Source organism: Paralichthys olivaceus, chromosome 22, assembly GCF_024713975.1.
Source record: "Paralichthys olivaceus isolate ysfri-2021 chromosome 22, ASM2471397v2, whole genome shotgun sequence".
Classification (NCBI taxonomy): Eukaryota; Metazoa; Chordata; class Actinopteri; order Pleuronectiformes; family Paralichthyidae; genus Paralichthys; species Paralichthys olivaceus.
Window position 1 is genome coordinate 11169476 of NC_091114.1, and position 19692 is coordinate 11189167.

A 19692-nucleotide genomic window follows, 5' to 3' on the forward strand; every position below is an offset into this window, starting at 1 on the left:
ATACACTGTCGTGACGTCACTGTATACATATATCTATACAAAATCATACACCTGCCCAACATGAAATTTGCATTGTTATTCATAACAGAAAGAGCGGAAGATAAACTAAAATGTTAACTTGCTTTCTTGTCCGAAAATATTTCCCCAGCTTGGATACAAAACTGTGAGATCAGCGGAGGAGCTGAAAAATATGTCCCTCTCACTGGTGCAGGACAAAAGCTTTGTACCTTTTTTTTAATGAAGATAGCTCTCTAATGACTATTTTTGATATATTTATAATTGTTGCCTTATGATTTCCTTGGTTTGTTTGTTTTCTTTCTGTTTTGTTTCTCAGATTGGCACTAAACTTTAAAGATATGGAATGCACCGAGGGAACTGTGGATTATTCCCCAATGTTACAGAACAGCACACTTAAAACACAAAGCTAGTTTCCAAATGTCTCCTGCCAGGGATGATAAAAAAAAAGCGTCCTGCACTCAACTGAAGACAGAAGCCAGGTGTCGGTGGGTTGTTTGACAAGTGGAAATGGGGCTTTGCATGATGCCTCTGGTGGTCTCAGGGCCCTAATGGCCCCTGGATCCTCTGCCTCAGCCTCTGGAAAGTTCCTCCATTGATTATAAACCGTGGGTGTGAGGGAAGCTCCAGCCACCTGGGATGGGATGCCTCAGAGCCTAATGACGCAACGGGTTTACTCAATAGCGCTTAATATTGTGAGGGACAGGATAATACATGCAGGGATTCCCAGGCTTCCTATGACCAGCATTAGTCTGAGGACTCGCAAACTGTCTGGTGTAACGTGACTGATCCTCCTCCACCAGGAAACCAGCAGCTCCGGACACCGATGCAAACTCTCACGATGGCTCACATCATGTTACTATTCCTACCTTGTGTTCTCAGCGTCGGGACGGTAGGTTCTCGCCATCTCATCCACGTTTGCGCAACTCTTTTTTTTATCCACAGTGCCAGCGTGCGTAAAAACTAAAGGAAGAAACGCGCCAAACTACTTTCTCTTGATTTGTTTTCAGCGCATGATGGTCCCTGGAGGAGAAGGAGTCATCTCCACAGAGGAGCAGAGGGAGAGCAGGAGAGGTATGTTTGACTGAGTCCTGTGTTTAATTCAGAGGAAGAAAAGGGAGGGAGGGAGGGAGGAAGAGGGGATGCACATTAGACTGGCACTGAATGGGATGAAGGCTTTTACTGAGAAAGTCTGTTGTGCAACATGAATCTGGAGTGTGTGGGTAGGGCTGGGCGATAAACCCTCATCAAAAATTATCGCGATTTAATTGTCATCAAAAGCAATAGCTTCGATACATATTTGTTGTATTGATTATCATGCAGCGTAAAAACACAGTGTGGATGTTTGACGCTTCATTGATCCACCTCAGAGTTATCGAATGTTTTTCTGTTCATCAAGTTCAAACTGAGTCGTTCTTAAAGTTGTTGTCAAAGGTGAAATGTAGAAACTTCCTCTGAAACTAGAGCACGACTGATCGGTCTGTAAATAAATACTAATGTGACGTTTTCTCACGATAACTATCGATGTCGACTGATTTTTAAGTTGAAATAACATTTGCCCATATCATCCGGCCCTGCCCACGTTGAAACGCAGGCTATGTAATTGTCTTCAAACCATAATCAAGATCGTGCTTTTCCAGTTTGACTGCAGGATGTATTGATTTCACGTTCAGATTCTGTAACGCTTTATATAAATGAGTGAATATCTGAGTGTAAGTGCACAGTTTGAGCACAAGCAGAGCAAATCCACGCACAAGTCGGAGCTTTCTGTGTGCGATCGGAGGGTTTTGAGTGCAAGCGTATCTGAACGTGAAATCAATAAGTCCTGCTCTCAAACTGAAAGATAATGATCTTGAAAACACAAAGAAAAGCAGAGGGATTGTATATCTCAATGGGACCTTCCTGCTTAAATAAAGGATAAATAAATATATCATATATCATATAATAAAAATTGAGCATGTGCTTGTGTTGGTCTGTTATTTGTCACTCAACAGCAGGATGTAATTGGCCTTGTCAAAGTGAAAGCATTTTCTGTGTGTGAGGTACAAGAGGGAAACTGCACAAGTGTTCTCATTTCACCGCTTTGTGTTTTTCCAGTGAACGTATTATTTCTTTCTTCCTGTTTGTCAGTTTTCACTACGACAGGCAAGGAGTGTAAATTTCCGTTTCGTCAGGGCGGCCGGCTCCACCATCACTGCGTCACCATCATGTCCCCGAGACCGTGGTGAGTCCTCTACCTCGTCTGGATCCACTTTTTTTTGGTTATGCAAACAATCGTATGTGTGTGCAATCACCCACGGTTACCACACACTTAGGTCAGACTGTGCTGCATCATCATTTTTTATTTTGTTCAGACACACACTCTGTATGACTCTGCCTCATGGTGGCATGACCTTAATTGAACACTGTGATTTTCCATCATGCATTGCAGCTACGACACTGAGGCAGTGTGTAATCGTGGCACTTAATTACAGGTCACGCTGATGAGGGATTTGTGCAACAGGAAACATAATGCAATCTTTTAATGAGGGAATGAGCTAATTCGCTTTAGTGAAATTCTCATTTCTGAGTGGTGTGTGGGCCGCGTAATGATTTGTGTGTCAGAGTTACAACATCAAAACAGAGTTATTGAAAGGAGTTGATTTTTAAGGTGAAATGTAGAAACGTCCCAGAAGCTAGAGCATGGCCGGTGGGATGTTCGGGGTCTGATGCCGATACTGATATTAATGAGTATAGAATTTGTGACATTGATATATCACATGGATAAAACATACATATACATGTTTCTGTCAAGTCAGTGAGTCCTAAGATGTCGTTATCAAAAACTAATGACCGAGAAATGTCATTGAGGTTTAATATTTCACTGTTTAACCCTTAAACTTTATTATAACTATGAATGCTCGGAAAATACAAATCTTTCATTTGGACTCAAAGAAGAACAGATTCGATTTCGGTGGTCGAAGATCAAGGTTTCCTCACAAACATGTTGTAGCCTCCTGAACATCTCAAGTCATATTCTATTCTCGAACAAAAAATTCTTAGACTGTAAATGTAGTGGTTGGTAATTCTAGTTCATTCTGTAAAATAAAACTTTTCATATCGTCTTAACAAAAAACGCAGATACTGAAAGGCTCACGTTTTTACAGATGAAGTTCAAAACACACTCACCACTTGTTACAGTTCATCCTGAGGGTGTGTATCTGCCTCTGCAAAACCATCATGAGTGCATTTTTATTACCTCAGATTGGGACACAGCTGCACTTTATCTTTTTTTCTTTCATTGGATGTGTATTTTGGAAAAGTGAAAAGACAACAGACTTGCTGTGGGGCTCTGCACTCGTCGTCATTCTTTGGAAATGAGACAGTCAGGGCGGGTGCCAGGCAGCAAGATGGAGCAACACATATGCAATTACACCTTATACAGCCCGACGTCTCTGGTCCACCTACACATAAACACATTACTGCAATATGACCCAGCATGTTTCCGCGATGTGCTCATGCGCCCGGCGATGAGATGGATTTACTTTTATGCTCCGCAGATTCAGTGAGCGGCACAGAAGTATGCTGGTGGTTCTTCTCATTGATTAAATGAGTGGATGATTGATAGAGTTCACCAGAGTTGGTTGGTTATTACAGAGAGTGTGTTTTTTTTTCCACATTAGACTCAAACTGGCTGCTAAAGTGTAACTTTTGTATCACAGAGAGGTGGTTAGATTACGTAAAATCATCCATCGTGATAGAAATGAGTTTATGTCACTCTATCTGTGTTTTAAAAACACTATATCTATCTATCTATCTATCTATCTATCTATCTATCTATCTATCTATCTATCTATTCATCTATCTATCTATTCATCTATCTATCTATCTATCTATCTATCTATCTATCTATCTATCTATCTATCTATCTATCTATCTATCTATCTATCTTTCTATCTATTTATCTTTCTATCTCTCTATCTATCTATCTATCTTTCCCTTCTCTCAGGTGTTCACTCTCTCATAACTTTGATCGGGACCGGCTGTGGGGTTTCTGTGCACCGGACCGAACTCAAACAAACAGTAAGTTCACCGAACACAATAAAAGTGCATTCAATCAGTGACATCAGAGTCATTGTGTCATGACTCTTTCTTCATCATCCTCTCATCGTGCTCTTCTTTTCTCCTGTGTTTCAGTTCTCGTCCACACGTCTCGTAAAACCACAGATCCATGTCAAGCGAACCCGTGTCAAAATGGCGGCGTCTGCGCGTCGAGCCCACACAGACGCACGTTCGAGTGCCGCTGTCCTGAGAGATTCTCTGGGAGACTTTGTGAACAGAGTAGGTAGATTATTACTATTATTGTTAATCTATGAGTTAAAAGTATAATGCTTTTACTTTACAAATGAAGCCTTGAATTTGGGTTCGTCAGATAAATTTGAGTATTTTTATATACGGTTGTGTACAATTCAAAACAGCGGAGACATAGTTTATATATCATCCAGTTGTCATGGTGATAAACTGAAACAACTACATGACGACTGATTTAGGATGTGAGATCAGTACAAATACCTGGAAAGAGCTAAAAGCCTCAAATAGGATTTATTTGTTGGAGATTGTGGAAAATGTGTGTATATGCAACTTTAAAAGTTAATTTCATACGTCGTGCTTTGCAAAATCAAAATAATGGAGTTTTTATTGCCAAAGATTAAGAATCCTATTTCACTCTCTTCTTTGTGTTGCCTCTGTTAAAAAGATTTCACCTTTATTTCCAGATACGATACAGAAAATGGAAAAATCAGTTATGAGTCACTTTTGAAATTGTTTAAATGACGGACTAATAAAACAATAAAAACACTGTGGCCACATGCAGCCACCCTGCTCTGCCCTCTGTGTTCTTTACTCTGTACGCTCCACTGAGCTACTCTATCTCCTCTCACATTTCAACCCACGGCCTTTTTATGTTTTCTGTCGGCTTTTCAGAGAAGTGCTACGACACCGTACACCTGCGCCATTATGACATCGGAGAGTCTTGGGGACGCATCCACCTCCGTAACGTGGAACAGTGCACATGTGTGGCGGGGGAGATGAAGTGTGAAAGAGTCCGCTACTCAAGTAAGACGTCAGCTTTTGTTCTCTGCTCTGCTTTTGTTCCCTTTGTCCGGCACTTTAACAAACTGTTGAACTAATCAGAATCAGAATCAGAAGTACTTTATTAATCCCCGTAGGGAAATTAAAAAAACTATCAGCAATGAAATATATTTATTCAGCATATTTATTTTTTTCTAATCACATACATATGACTTACAAGGACTTTCCCCCAAAAACCAAAGATAGTGGAAAATATGACCTCCAGAGACGTCTAAGTATCATGTCTCCTCCTCCTGGAAAAAAAAGCTCTTTTCTCTCATTCCAAAACCACCTCCATGGAGAAGATATGAAAGACGCGTCCTGCCCTCTCTTTGATCACAGCTCTATAGTCTGAAGAGAAATCTTTCCATTGAATAAAAAGCAGATTATATGACTCACTGTGACTCAGGAATGGTGTTTAAGGACACACCCCATGGGTCCATACGCAGCTTTCATCTGAACAGTTTGTGGCATAAAGGAGCGAGCAGCACTGAGGTGGTTTCAGACTCCCTGAACCGAAACTGCCAGGGTTTTTTTTTTGTCACACAGTGGCCATGAAAAAAAATCCTTGTACCCGAATGTGCTTTGAGCTGGAATTTGACATTATCTTTATTCCGTACTGATATCAGCTGTATTTATTCATTTATTTTCTCAGTAAAAGTTTCTAAAGGGGATGAAATCACCTGCTGTTCATTCACAGAGGCCTGTGGTCGTTTGATGGATCCAATGCCGATGAAGCATAACTGTTCCCTGGCACATTTCACAGATTCTGCATCAGATCTTATAGAAACATTTAGGACCTAATATAATAATGTAAAACATTATAATGAATTCATTCATCTTTTTAGGGTTCTTTTGCCGTCTTCTGTGTGTATTTAACAATACAAGGGACTCCTGTGACACTACACGCCAGTTTTTGCTCCATTGTTAAGATGAAAAAATATTGTTTAGTGCAAGAAAGTAGAAAGATAATGTCATGATGCCGATGTAGAAGTGTTTTTCAGACATTGAAACATTTTGAAATACGCAGGGAATTTTGCACACACAAGAAGTGAATGGTGTTAAGTTGTCGTGTTGTGTGTCTCGATGTGTCCAGCGTGCCGTACGAACCAGTGTCAGAACGACGGAACGTGTCGACTCATCACAGCCACCGGCAGGGAAGTGTGTAACTGCAGGCACGGCTACAGCGGCGCCGACTGTAGCTTCGGTGAGTTCAACTATGTGGCGCTGTTTCCCTCGTTCAATTATAAATAAATACAAACACACAAAGCTCATATCAGGCTGAACTTAATGGTTCACTGGATTCACGTTTTGCAGTGGCTGCACAGTCTGCGTCACCAGTTCTTGAGTGAAATTATTTATGTTCCCTTCTGTGCATTTGTCCTTTACAAATGTTCCTACAAATGCATGTGTGTTCATGCTTTTATTAATGGCAGCAGGTGGAGACATGAGCAAGCTGCCGAACGCGCCCTCAGTTGTTGCAACTGTGTTCATTCATCTGAACTTGTTCCGACTGATTCCAGTGGAAGGAGAGAGATCAGTCATCACAGAGATACTCATCTGCATCCCCAAACAGTCTCAATGCACTGGTGTTGTTTACATACCTGTGTGATACTGAGTTTGTGTGTGTGTGTGTGTGTGTGTGTGTGTGTGTGTGTGTGTGTGTGTGTGTGTGTGCAGAGATGGAGGCCGAGTGCTATAACGCCAGGGGAAAGAGTTACCGAGGGCTGGCGAACACCACGGTGTCTGGAGCCCAGTGTCTGCCGTGGAACTCAGACCTGCTGTACGACGAGCTCCACATGGGAACGGTGGCCGAGTCTCAGCTGAGCGGCCTTGGCGAGCACGCCTACTGCAGGTGTGTGTGTGTGCGTGCATATACTGAGACATCCTGCGAGTTGAATGAAAGATTCTTCAAATTATGGCTTTGAGATGATAATTACAAGTCAGATTTCCTCATATGTTTGTCATCAAATCCCCCCCCCCCCATGGTGATAAACTGTTTTCAAAGCTTATCTGTCAATAGTGTGTGTCAGCATGTGTCCCCCATATGCACAAGCCCTCAAATCTCCCCAGAGAGAACCAGCAGCCATGAAACCACCACAAGAATTAAAGAAGCACACGGTGAATCCAGCCTATGATGATAAAAAAAACCCAGAAACAGCTCTTATCTCCTGCACATTCGCTCCTCTTCCCTTTATCACTGATTTCACTTGTTGCTGTTGTCATGACAACCCATCAGCCATGTAGCATGTCCACAAATAGGAGGATATGTCCTAAAACGTCCCAAACATCAAAGAGACACCAATTTCTAACAACTGACTGGCAGTCAGACTACAGTCGGGATTTCCTGTTAGTTTAGTGCTGGAAAAGTTGCATGTTGCAGTTTTAATATGAACTAAACATTATTCATTATAATTGTTCAAGCTCCATTTAATTAAAAGCAAATAAATAATGATGGTAATTAATGTGTGAGGCTTCGGTTAGAGATCCAAACCAGCTTTCACCTTCTGCATAGAGACAAAGCCCCGGTATAATCCTTTTAGCTACTGTATTGTACTGAGTAATGCATGGTGCTAAAAACAGTGTTGCCACACCTCTACACACAAACACACACACGCACACTCAGTGTCCACTGTGTTTGTGTGTGTGTGCAGAAACCCAGACAGGGACAAGAAGCCGTGGTGCTACACGCTGAATGACGACGCCATCTCCTGGGAGTACTGTGACGTCCCCTCCTGTGTGATGTCCGTGTGTGAGTAAACACGGCACAGAGAAGAGGTGTTGTGGTAGTTCTGGTGTCAGGAGAACAAGTTTAGAACTGCACAGAACCTGTAATTCTTTCAAAACGGAGTTTTTCAAAAAGGACACGACACGCCCACATGCACCTGTGACCTGCACCCATCTCACTTTCTTTAACATTGACAGTTTTTTATGTTTTCCCATGCAGGGAGTAACTCGTGGATCTTGATAAAAACCATTTTATATTTTATATTTATTTATGAGTGTGTGAAATTTGGTGCAGCTTGATTGAATCTCAGGCAGCAGTTGGTGGAGGAGGAATGCGCTCTACTCTAGTTCTCTAAATGAAATCATTGACAAAATCAACGTCATGCTCTAAAAGACTTGAAACTAGAGAGTGAGAGATATGAAAACGTTTACTGACATATGTGACATATGTAAATCCAGTGAGAAGTTGAGTCATTCTTCTATTGTCTTCAACAAAAATTCAGTTTTTGTCACCCCCTGCTGGTCATTTGAGAGAACACAGGTTCCAGGCACTTCAGCATCCGCTTTGCTCTCAGGACGCGACGTCTACGTCCATTTTCATTCACAGTCTGTGGTATCGATAGACTTTGATGCTTGGTCGGACAGATTGATTTTTCTCTCATCGTTTCTTTTACTGCACAAATTCTTGTCTCCCCTGTGAAGCGAGATGTCTTATGAACGTTATCAAGGAAGATATATTTTTATTTCATTTATGTGTCCTTGTCATTATAAATTATGAAAAGTGTGAACCAGACTTTTCCTGAAGGTCAATTCCTACATCATTCAATCACTGACTCTTTGTCTCAGACTTGATTAAATGACACAGTCGGTGACTCTGACTGAATCTGAGAAACATTCAAAACACTGCATGAAATAAAAAAAACACAGCTTATCTCTGCCGAGTCACTGCTGCTGCAACAAGCTGAATTCAGAGGGAGTTCGGCGATGGGCCTTTTTCTCCAAGACGTGGGTTAAGATGAGACAGGAGGGAAATAAGCCAGAGTGAATCAACATGTCACATCACGTGAAGGCAAATGTTTATGTGGTGAGGGGGATTCAGCCGTTTGTCAGGATGCCAGGTTTAGGAACAGAATCCACAAACTCCCCATTTTATTTACAGATGAAGCTGCTTCCTGCAGGTGGGAAATCAGCAGCAACATATTCAGGGGATGTTTTTAGGGAGTGAGTGAGCAAGTTAATGTAGTGTTCTAGCTGATAGACCAGTTTATGATGATATTTCCTGTTTTTGTGATTTATAACCATGCACTTATTTCCTCGTGCAGCTTCTTCTCGAAGGATTATCCCGTTGAAGACCCCGAGGCCCCCGAAGCCAAACAGAAAGCCTGTGTGCGGGAAAAAGCACAAGAAGAGGCTGTCGATAGCCAGGGGGCGGATAATGGGAGGAAACGCAGCTCTGCCGGGCACTCACCCCTGGATGGTGGCGATTTATATCGGGAAGTCCGACTTCTGCGCCGGCAGCCTCATCTCCTCCTGCTGGGTTGTGTCTGCGGCGCACTGCTTCTTCCGCAAGTATGGAATATACGCAATAGTGGATGTTTTATAGAAATGTTACTGCAGATCAAGGAGGGGGTTTGATGCACTTTTGAGACAATGTAATATGTATAAAGACATGTTGTGACCCTGTTTTCTGTCCTGGGAAGAGGTCACAACTCAAAATGTGCGTCATTCAAAGACTGTGACCCCCTCGGCTTCACAGCTTTATAAACACACTATATTTAGAGCGGTGACCAGTTCGAGGAAAACCTAAAAACGCCTCGTGCACAGATGCTGTTTACGTGCGAATGCCTCCATTTGCTCCTGATGTCAACAAACAAGCATCTGTTCAAGTTCAAAGATCTTTTGTTCAAGCATTAAATCATGAAATTGGACGTTCATGGCTAAACTGCTTTCTTATCAGCTTTGATAAGAGTCGAACCATGTTGATTACACGCCACAGTACAAAATCATTTTGTGAACATAATAATGATAACTTTATTTATAGAGCACTTTCCAACACAAAGTACAAAGTGCTGCACAAAAAGAAGCCAGGTACAGGAAGTAAATAAATAAAAATGTTAATAATAATAATAGAGACAAAAGAGCAACAACAAGATATACTTTATTTAAAAAGTATGTTTTTAGCAGAGAAGTAAAAGAAGACATCTTCTAGAAAGCTCCTTGGGGCCCTGATGGCAACTATATAAATAAATATGAATGTAATAGATCGATTTCATGGCCCTGCACCGGTTGGATTTGACTGTTTCTTGTGCAAATGTGGGATAGATTGATGATAAAATGGTATCTCAGGCTTCAACGTCTGGAGACAGTTCAAAGAAATCCTGCAGCTGGCAGTTGTTAGAGATAACTTGTCTCTGGGCTGAAATGTTGGACAGTTAGAGCCAGCATTGATTTAAAATACAAAAAACTGTCTCCCTGCAGCCCGCTGAGGTCTCAGCTCCGCGTGGTCCTCGGCCAGCAAAACTTCAACGTCACCGGCCCCAACACAAGGACGTTCGGAGTGGAGGAGTACGTCTTCCCAAATCAGTTCTCAGTGTTTAATCCTACGCTGCATGACATCGGTAATCATTCACTGCACACACACACACACACACATGCAAGTGACTCATGAACAGGAAGATCTCCTGTCCTTATTCAGAAAAACACAAATTCACTTAAGACCCCAGCCTGTGTGCACAGCTGTGCGTCACCGAACAGCTGTGTTTCTGTGCCCCCCCCCCTGCACACACACACACGGAGTCTCCATGTCTACCACTTGCTTCATCACTCTATCTCCCCTCTCTCCTCCTGTTTTGACAACTTATTATTTTCCGTCGCTCAGTTCTGATCAAGCTGAAGAAGCAGGACGGGCGTTGTGTGAGGAGGACGCCGTTCATCCGGCCCATCTGTCTGCCGGAAAAAAGCATGACCTTCCCCGACGGCTACTGCTGCACCATCAGCGGCTGGGGACACATGCACGAGAGTGAGTGATGAAGACGTCACGGCTGCAACGTGTCACAGCAGAGTCGTCATGACAACAACTACCTACATTCCCATGTTTCAGTAACGTCACATTCAGTCAATGACAAATGATTTATTTTTATTTCAATGTGGAAGTGTCCGAGCTGAGGCAGTGTTTGTTTGCAAACTTTGTCTTTATTGTGAAACTACTTAGATATTAGAAACATTATCTCTGAACCAGGATTAGGTTTTGGCAGCTCTTCCCAAATCCATGAATAAGTTTGTGTGAAAATCCTTCTGAGGTTAGAAACTACTCACTTTTATTAACTAACGACTTTAGTGATGTATAAATCTGTAGCAGCATTTAATTCGAAACTAGAATGGCTCTCAGGAGTGCTCATACTTCCACCAAGGTAAAAAATAAAGGGGCACCACAAGCTATAACACAACTTCACACAAATTAAAGTTGTTTAGGAACCTGCTGGATTTTAGATTCTGTTGTTTCACCTTCATATTGAAAATTTTATGGAAAATCATTAATTTATGTGTCTGTAATTTCATAATAAGTCTCTATGGAAGAGCTACAGATTCCAGACTCTTTATAAGTCACTTATTTTAATCAGAATTGAGTTGAATTTGAATTTATATGTGTATTCTTCCACGCAGGTGTTTTCAGTCTGTAATTATACCTCTACCCACCCACACACACACCCACACCCACACACACACACACACACACACACACACCCACAGGAGGCTAATCAGGCTGATTAAGTAGGAGCCTTGCAGTAAAACACAGAACAAAGCAGAGCAGCAGTTTAACATGTGGACTGTCTTCATGTGGCAGAGGATGAACGATACTCGACTCTGCAGGAGGCTGGAGTCAGACTGATTCCTCACGACACCTGTAAGAAGCCTGAAGTCTACGGCAACCACGTCACCGCCGACATGATGTGTGCCGGACTCAACGGCTGCTCAGACGCCTGCCAGGTAAGAAAACATATGAGGCTGGAATATTCACACACACACCTGGTAGTTGAAAAGTGTGAGCTAATCTTTTACTGAGCCACAGGGCCCTCGGTGATACGTTCTGTTGTGTTCCATATCTGACTACTACAAGAATTTAATTTAGAGAATAAGCTGGAAATGGTCATTACCCATGATACCCAGCTGCTGCCTGATTCAGAAGAGCTGCAGCTGCAACAAATGCACCAAACTCCTGAAGTGCAGTGTCACAGGATGATTGTACAATCAAGTGAAAAACATTTATACATAAACACAAATGTGCAAGAGTTATTTTCTGTGAAAATGATATAAAAAGTATGACTTCTAAAAGTATTTTTAACTGATCAAACAGTTCAGCATTACTCTTGAACTTACTTGTCCGGATTCTGGTATTTCAAACTATTATGAACTTCTTGTCGGAGATCGTACCGGCTCAAAAAACAAGATGTTCAGGTTGAGGGGTGGGAATGAAAGAGGAAACATTCTCCCTTTTCAAAGTCAGTGAAGCATCAAACTGGTTTTGAAGCTGCATAATGTTGCTTTGATGTTGTGTTGTGTGAATCCAACCAAGCTAAATTTAAACGTACAAAGAGCGACTGCTACCTGCTCCTATTCTTCTTTTATTTCTCTTCTTGCTTGTGGGGAATATTTGAGGTTATGACTGAATGTGTGAGTGTGTGACAGATGTATAAATACTCCTGATGACCTCCTGCTTATCAGGAAGTTGTGTCAGACACGATGGGAAGATGGTGAGTGTGTCAAATATTTATGCTCCTTCCTCTTAAATTAAATGTCATTTTACCTCCTGGGTAGATCGCAGGGTTCTAATAAGTCTGGTTGAAGTGTGTGTGTCTGCGTGTGTGTGACTCAGCTGCTTGTACGCCTCTTGTTTTCTCTGTGCATGAATGTTTGTGTGTGACTGAATCCACTTGTGTGTGTTTGTTGACCCCAGGGCGACTCTGGGGGCCCTCTGTCCTGTGCGAGGGATGATGTCAGCTTCCTGTATGGGATCATCAGCTGGGGCGAGGGCTGCGGCCGCTCTGGAAAACCTGGCGTTTACACTAAAGTGGTAAATTATATCGATTGGATCAACTCAGTGATCCGTCGTAAAGCCAAAGCTTCATGAGTGAAAATTGACGCGGACATTTGCTTTAATATGAGATGTACTGTATTTTATTATAACTGTTTTTATAATAAAGCTTGTGGAAGTTTATGCGTTCTCTTTTAACTGTGAAACATTTTGACTGAATAAACCTTCACTGACTTGAAACTTTGCGTCTGTAATTCATCTCTGTTTTGTTGTTGTCCAAAGCTTTCAACTGTTTGACATGTTCTTCATCAGTAGTTGAAGTTTGATTCGTGCCTGTGTGTGTGTGTGAGCTCAGTCATTGATATTTCAGACGTTGAACAGTTTGTTCTTTCTGACTGAAACAATCTGAGCTCAAAGTCACTTACTAAACTTTTTCAGGTTTTAACTGTGTCATTGTGATTGTGTTCTTATAATGGAAACAACTTTAAAAATGACTCATTGCACAGTTATGCAAAGTAGTTTTCCTACCTTGTACGATATATATGCATTTATTTATTTAAACACTCAGTTTATTCTTTAACTTAAGATTTCAGCATATTGTACCAAGTAGTTTGTGTGGTCACAAGTTTCTTACTTTGAAGGTGTAATATATTTACATGTGTTTAAAGATTTTACTTGTGTCAGGTCAACTAGCTGCAAAATATTTTCAGCTACTTTTTTCATTAATGTGTTTGTCTCATTCCATTTTTAATGAATTAAATTAAATGTTTGATTTCAGAGATGCATTTGATGAAATGTGTTATTTGTGATCAGATTAATGCGATTGTCTCTCCTGCTAGTTTTCTGTCCTGCAGCAGATGCAGTGAAGCGGCCTGGTCGTCCTCTTCGAAGGTGTAACGTATTTACACAAGTCTCTGATAAAGAAGGGGTGAGTAAAGTGTCTTTACATTTTAAGTTTGATGTTTGTCTCTGCAGTCAGATAATGTGTAGGAAGTGTTGAATGTTACTGCATTAAATAGGTTCTGGCTCCTTATTTTAATGACCTGTGTGCTCTTAATGCATATTGTTTAATATATATTGAATTTTTTTTTTTTAATTAAATGAATGTTTAATTAAATGTGTTAGTACTTTTCCATTTTAAGTGAAGTTTGTTGACTTTTAAAAGCTACATCATGATGAAATGTTGTGTAACTATCAGTTTAATATGCTAGTTTCTCCATTTTGAAGTGAGTTACAGATACAGTTTTAGGAAAGGTTATTTGCATTCATCAGATTAATTTACGAGTTTGCATTTGTGTCTTTACAATTTTGAATAAGTAAAAAATAAATGTTTGTTGCTCATTTTAAAAAGGTTTTTTTTTTTTTTCTTCCATTTTTAAGGAAATGTTATTTGTAATCCTCAGATCACGTGGTTTGTCTCTCAGTAGTTCTGTGTCTCTGCAGCTCAGGTGGCAGCAGCCTGGTCCTATACACACACACACACACACACACACACACACACACACACACACACACACGGTGGTCATGCCATTTTCCATGTGCTTTGCTGGGGGCGAGTTTTCACCCCTCACACACACACACACACACACACACACACACACACTCACACACACAGAGAGAGAGAGAGAGAGAGGGAGCAGCTATTTTGAAAGTGACCCCTCAGTCAGTGTGTGTGTGTGTGAGGGACAGAGACGCTGCAGCTGTCAGGAACTATGACTGAAGATGACGGACTCAGTTGTCGTGGAGGGATACGCCAGACTCCGAGATGGAAAAAAGGTTTAAACTCCACCACGTTGTGTTGACGGAAGTTGTGCACTTTAATCTGAGCGATAACAACAAGTGTGTTGAGCTGTTTCTTCTTCTTCGTTATTTTTTTTACAGTGGAAAACCAGGTGGCTCGTTCTACGGAAGCCGTCGCCGGTAGCAGGTAACAACTCTTCGTTGTTTCCGGTAGTGTGTTGTTGTTGTCTGGATGTGAATGTGTGTTGTGGATGTGGATGAAGGTGTAGCTGTAGGAGAGACACAGTTGTTGTCAGGAGCTGCCATGTTTGTTTCTCTGTCGCCCGGTTTGTGTTGGTGTGTTCACAGCATGGGCCCAGAGGCTGACACTCAGGGAACCTTTCGAGTTGTGTTGTTAAAAACACGTAAAGTAAAACCTCAGACACTGTCACACGATATGTTGTTTGCTGCAAGTTCCGTTTTTTTAGTGTCGTAAACTCTGACGTAGATTTTCGGGGTTTTAAAGGCCTCGATTCGAGCCTGTGACGTGAATGTGATATTTGTCTCTCACACATTGAATCTTTCACATCTGTACAGTTGCTGTTTGTGTAGCCGCACTGTTCATGTCATATAAGAAGACAGCAAGTGATAGAAATCAAAGTGTGAAGTTAAATTTCTTTGTATAGCAACAAATCACAACTTGCATGTACTTGGTAGAGTTGAGACGTCCCAGAAATTACCGAGGAAAAGGCATCGTATAAAGAAGTGAAATGTACTGGACCAAGAACAGGATAAAAGTAACGATGGATGGCTAAAAGCTTTTGAGTGAGATGCAATGATAAACTCAACAATATTAGAATTGCTTCCAAAGAAGATAGGATGAGAGTTGAACATGGGAAAATGGAACAAAATGTGTTTTAGCCGGGTCAATGGTTTGCATTCAAGAGTTCTTTGTATTCAGGACGTACAAAGGCTGAGTTTTTATATATTTGATTTATTTGTACTGCCTTTTAAAAAAAACTCTAACTTAAAGATGAAATTAAATAAGGTTGAATGTGCTGAACGCTGATAGTCTAACCCTTGCTTGTATTTTTAGATGCATCATGAAAGTGCACTTATAGTGAATCTATGTCTATTACTGATGTTACGTAGTTTGAATTTCCCTCAACTCTTGTATTTATCAATGACCTGGCTATTCTTTTTAATGGCTGAGCCTCTGTGGTTCAGAGCGATGAAGAGAAAACGTTCCTCTGCGATGTGGATCCGAGCAGCTTCACATGCTCCGCAGGTTAGACTGAGGTTCGGTGCTGCTCCTCCTCAGATCTTTGGTGTCAGTGTTATCACAGCTGTGTGCTCTCATCCCTCAGTTATGTGCGTTAGGAGGTGTGTTGGTGTGAAGGAGAGTGACGCACACAGACACACACTGTCTTGTTTTGTCAGTTGACAATGATTGTTTCACGGTGCCAAAGACAAGAGGACACTGCAGCATCTACTGTCAGAATGCATCTTATTTGACATTGGAAATTGTGGATTTCAGCCTTCTAGTTATATTTAGGGCAGAGGTATGTTTTTAAGTAGTCTGGAAATGAAAGGTTAAGTGGCATTCGTCTGAAATCGTGTTTTTCTTCCTCCGTCATGTCTGATATTAACTCTCTGATTCCTCCAGACTGCCTCGTGCTGCTGGTTTTTAAAGACAAGTCCGACAAAGCTCAGGGCAACAAGGAGAGAGCCAGTGTCACCTTGGAGGAGATCTGTGGCCTGGAGGCAGGACAGTGGTATGAGGGTGTTGCCTTCACCCTGGGCATCCTCTGCCTGAACCAAGCTGCTCTACTGGGCTTCGACAGCAGAGAGGCCCTGCAGGCGTGGGACGTCCGCCTTCAATACAGCCTCGGAGAGGGTGAGAGAATCTGTTGGTGCTTTTACTCCCATGATTTGTGTATTGCTTCCCTCTTCTTTAAAATGTCTTTTTCCTGGACAAACCTTTTGGAAATGTCATCTGACCTGCTCGCTCTGTAGTTAAAGAACAAGCAGATTGGTTCATCTATCACACTGGCAGGTTTCACTGTTGGAAAATTCACTGCAGTCAAATAAAAGTGCCCTGTAATTTACCAAACCTGCTGGAAACTGTTTTTGGACTCGCATAAGTAAGTTTACACCTTTTCATGAGCAACAGTGCAGAAGTTAATGGAAGCAGAGAGGAAGGATGACGACTAATAAGTGTGAACATCAACTTGGGAAGTTTTTTTTTTTTTTTTGATAAGTCTTCACTGCCTCTGGAACTAAAGTCTATATATGGTTAATCCAATTTGAAAGAAATGCACAAAAATGTGTCCACTGCTGTTATTTGAGTACTGGTTGGTTCACACAGAATCGATTAGTGGTGCAACTTAAACATTGAACCACTGCAGAAGATGAGGACACAATTAAAATTGACAAGCCACAAAAGTAGAAATAGTTTGAAATCTTGCATTTATCTTGTATTGATGTGCGGACTGTAACAAACTCATTATTGCTCCGTACAGATATTGGTTGTGTCACAACTTGCCGTAATCTCTGCGCCATATTAAATTTCAAAAGTTCCCTTTACACCTAACAGGAGCACAGTGCATGATGGTCTATATTGCTTGGTTGGTGGCCATTCGTTAAATACTTTAATGATGCACTGTGAGATATCCACTGGTTTATAATTCTACTAAACATTCAGACAGCTCTACAAAATGTCAAAATAACTCGACAGTGATAAGTGCGGGATTTTGGACACGGCCCTGGTGTTTTTATCTGCTGCTACTTTCAGTCTCATCTTCTCTACCTCATCTGAGCAAAACCCTTTTTATTTTGCCCTTAGTTGAGGAAAAGATTCTGAAATTCGTGCATTTCCACATTGCAGATGTACAAATAAACAAGAAGATGAGAACCCCCCCTTAGGAATATTCTACAGCCTTTTAACCACAGCAACAAACCCGTCTCTCTGCATTCAGTGAGCTCAGTTTAAAGTCTTGTATCCAGGAGCTGGGTTTATTGAAAGCCTCACAGGTGATCAGCAGGATCCTGCAGATGCTGCTGTTGAAAGGGAAATTAAGGCAGCACACAGGGTTAAGAATCGCTGCAGCTTTGTTGGATTAGCAGCACTGTCCAGTCTGGAAGAAATAAAGGGATTGATAATTGATTGGAAGTCAGTCTGACAGACACATTGATAAGTACCTCAGCCAAGAGGCTTTAGAAGTTTTTCCGTTCCGCAAAAAACTTCAAAAGAGATTTCCGTGGAAGGGAACAAACCAGAAATGCATCAGGGGATGGATCCAACAGATTGGGGGTTTTTCAGCATTTTTGTTGTCTTCTCAAGGAATAATTCATGGATCATGGGAAATTGGTCATAATTAGGGGATTGATTTTAATATGAATGCAGATTCAAATCTGGTTCTAGTGAAGTTGAATGTGGTTTCATGAGGGGACTGTTGGGCCTTGGCGGTGGTTTACGCTCTGAGTGTCATTCTAGTTTTGTAATGACAGAAAGTTAAATCTGCAAGTAATTCTTTTTTTTTTTTTTTTAAACTAAGCTTTAGTTAATGTAGTCAGGGTGTTTGTCATGAGGTTATGAATGATTCTATGATTCCGCAGTTGTTGGCTTTTTATATCATTTAGGTTCCTCGTCTCTTCTTCTCATCTATATGTAAATTATTACAGAAAACCGAGATGTGATTTAGGAACAGTTGTAACAAGATAGGCATTCAGAGTTCACACTTCCGCCAAGATGACGTCCTATCTTGCCATGTCAAATAAAGTTGGGGGGGGGTGTATACCTTAACCACCCTTTTATCTGGATCCCCTTCAAAACACCTAATGAGTTCTTTGTCGTTCTCAAAATGTCATGGAAATCTGCCCAGCAGCAACGCGACCCTCCTTTGTGATGGTGGTACATGTTTTAAAATGCAGAGCTGTGATGTCGGTGTTTCGCTTCTGTTTGATAAGAACTGTGTGATCAAATTGAAAAATGTAAAAGATGACATTTTGGATGTCGGGGTCCCCAACCGCTCTATAAGCAAACTGTCGTCATCCCGTCACATGGTTCTGCTTCGTCTTTCCTTCCAAAATACATTTCTGACCCTGTAATCTAGTGCAGCCTCTCGTTGACCTGTATACAGTCTATGGGTCTATGATGTAAGTTATATAAAGAGAAACAAATAGAGCCTATTATTAGCACTGTACTGTTCAGCTGGTGGCAGAAGTCCAGACAGTGTTATGGGATCTGCTTTTGTGGAAGACAAGACGGCGCTTGATTAGCTGTTGATGTTAAAATATATTCGTGTGCTTAATTTTTATAGGTGCACGTGTCTGTTCACTTGTCTAGTGAGTTTGAAGAACGTGTGTGTGGCCTGATGTTAATGCCGCAGAGTGGAGTGTGTCCAAACCTGCCGAAATGTCACCTGCCAGCCTGCGTGCAGACTTTTTGTTGTTGTGTGGCAGCGTATGAATCTCTCTTAGCGTGAGCGATGGCGTGACGCAGCTGGCCGACATTTCCCTCATCGTCGCCTCCATCAATCTGAAGTTTGTTCGCTGCTGTGAAAGTCTTTTTGACTCGGTGCTGCAGGGGAAAACTACACACGCGCTCTGAATGAAATTCCCCAAAGCCCCAGGCAGAGAGACGACGCGCCAAGGCTGAGAGAGACGATGTCTAATTTTACATCACTTTTCCTCTTTGGCTGCACAGATGTTTAACTGGCTTTGATCGATTGCTTTGGTTTTCAGATGTGAGCGTGTTGTGTTCAGGGCTCCGCTCGCTGATTTCATTCTCTCTGCAGCTGTTTCTCCTTTTATTGGTGAATGAAATCTAATCCATGATGAAGTAATCGTTGTGCAAGGACATTGTTTTTCAATACATAACAGTCCTGCAATGACCCCTAAAAAAAACTACACAGAACAAGTGAATTAAATTATGCTCACACAAATGACATATTTTTGTGTTCTGTCCTCTGGATGAGAGAATCAATACCACTCATGTCTGAATGTTTACATAACAATTCATTTGAATGCGTGAGGATATGTGTATGTTATATAAATGTATGCTATGTATGGGTATCTTTGCACAGTGT

General features: G+C 41.4%; 2 protein-coding genes across 5 annotated transcripts in view; both read left to right on the top strand.

Moving 5' to 3' along the window:
* Positions 1-690: 690 nt before the first annotated feature.
* Positions 691-13123, top strand: LOC109634726 (hepatocyte growth factor activator). The gene is made up of 14 exons (XM_020095417.2): positions 691-907; positions 1026-1089; positions 2146-2239; positions 4004-4077; positions 4192-4335; positions 4978-5109; positions 6221-6331; positions 6805-6979; positions 7779-7876; positions 9174-9420; positions 10330-10469; positions 10730-10870; positions 11696-11838; positions 12806-13123. The coding sequence occupies exons 1-14, from the start codon at positions 842-844 to the stop codon at positions 12977-12979; spliced, it is 1803 nt and encodes a 600-aa protein (XP_019950976.2). The 5' UTR covers positions 691-841; the 3' UTR covers positions 12980-13123.
* Positions 13124-14469: 1346 nt separating this feature from the next.
* The window catches only part of LOC109634781 (protein Dok-7-like), a 70134-nt gene continuing 64911 nt past the window's right edge, over positions 14470-19692 (top strand). For 2 of the 4 annotated variants that reach the window (XM_069518569.1, XM_069518570.1), the window contains exons 1-3: positions 14474-14659; positions 14765-14810; positions 16269-16499. In XM_069518569.1, coding sequence (XP_069374670.1) covers positions 14606-14659; positions 14765-14810; positions 16269-16499 — 331 coding nt within the window. In that variant the 5' untranslated portion in view covers positions 14474-14605. Of the gene's footprint in view, positions 14660-14764; positions 14811-16268; positions 16500-19692 lie in introns of all 4 variants that reach the window. The other 2 variants (XM_069518571.1, XM_069518572.1) reach the window with 2 other exon arrangements.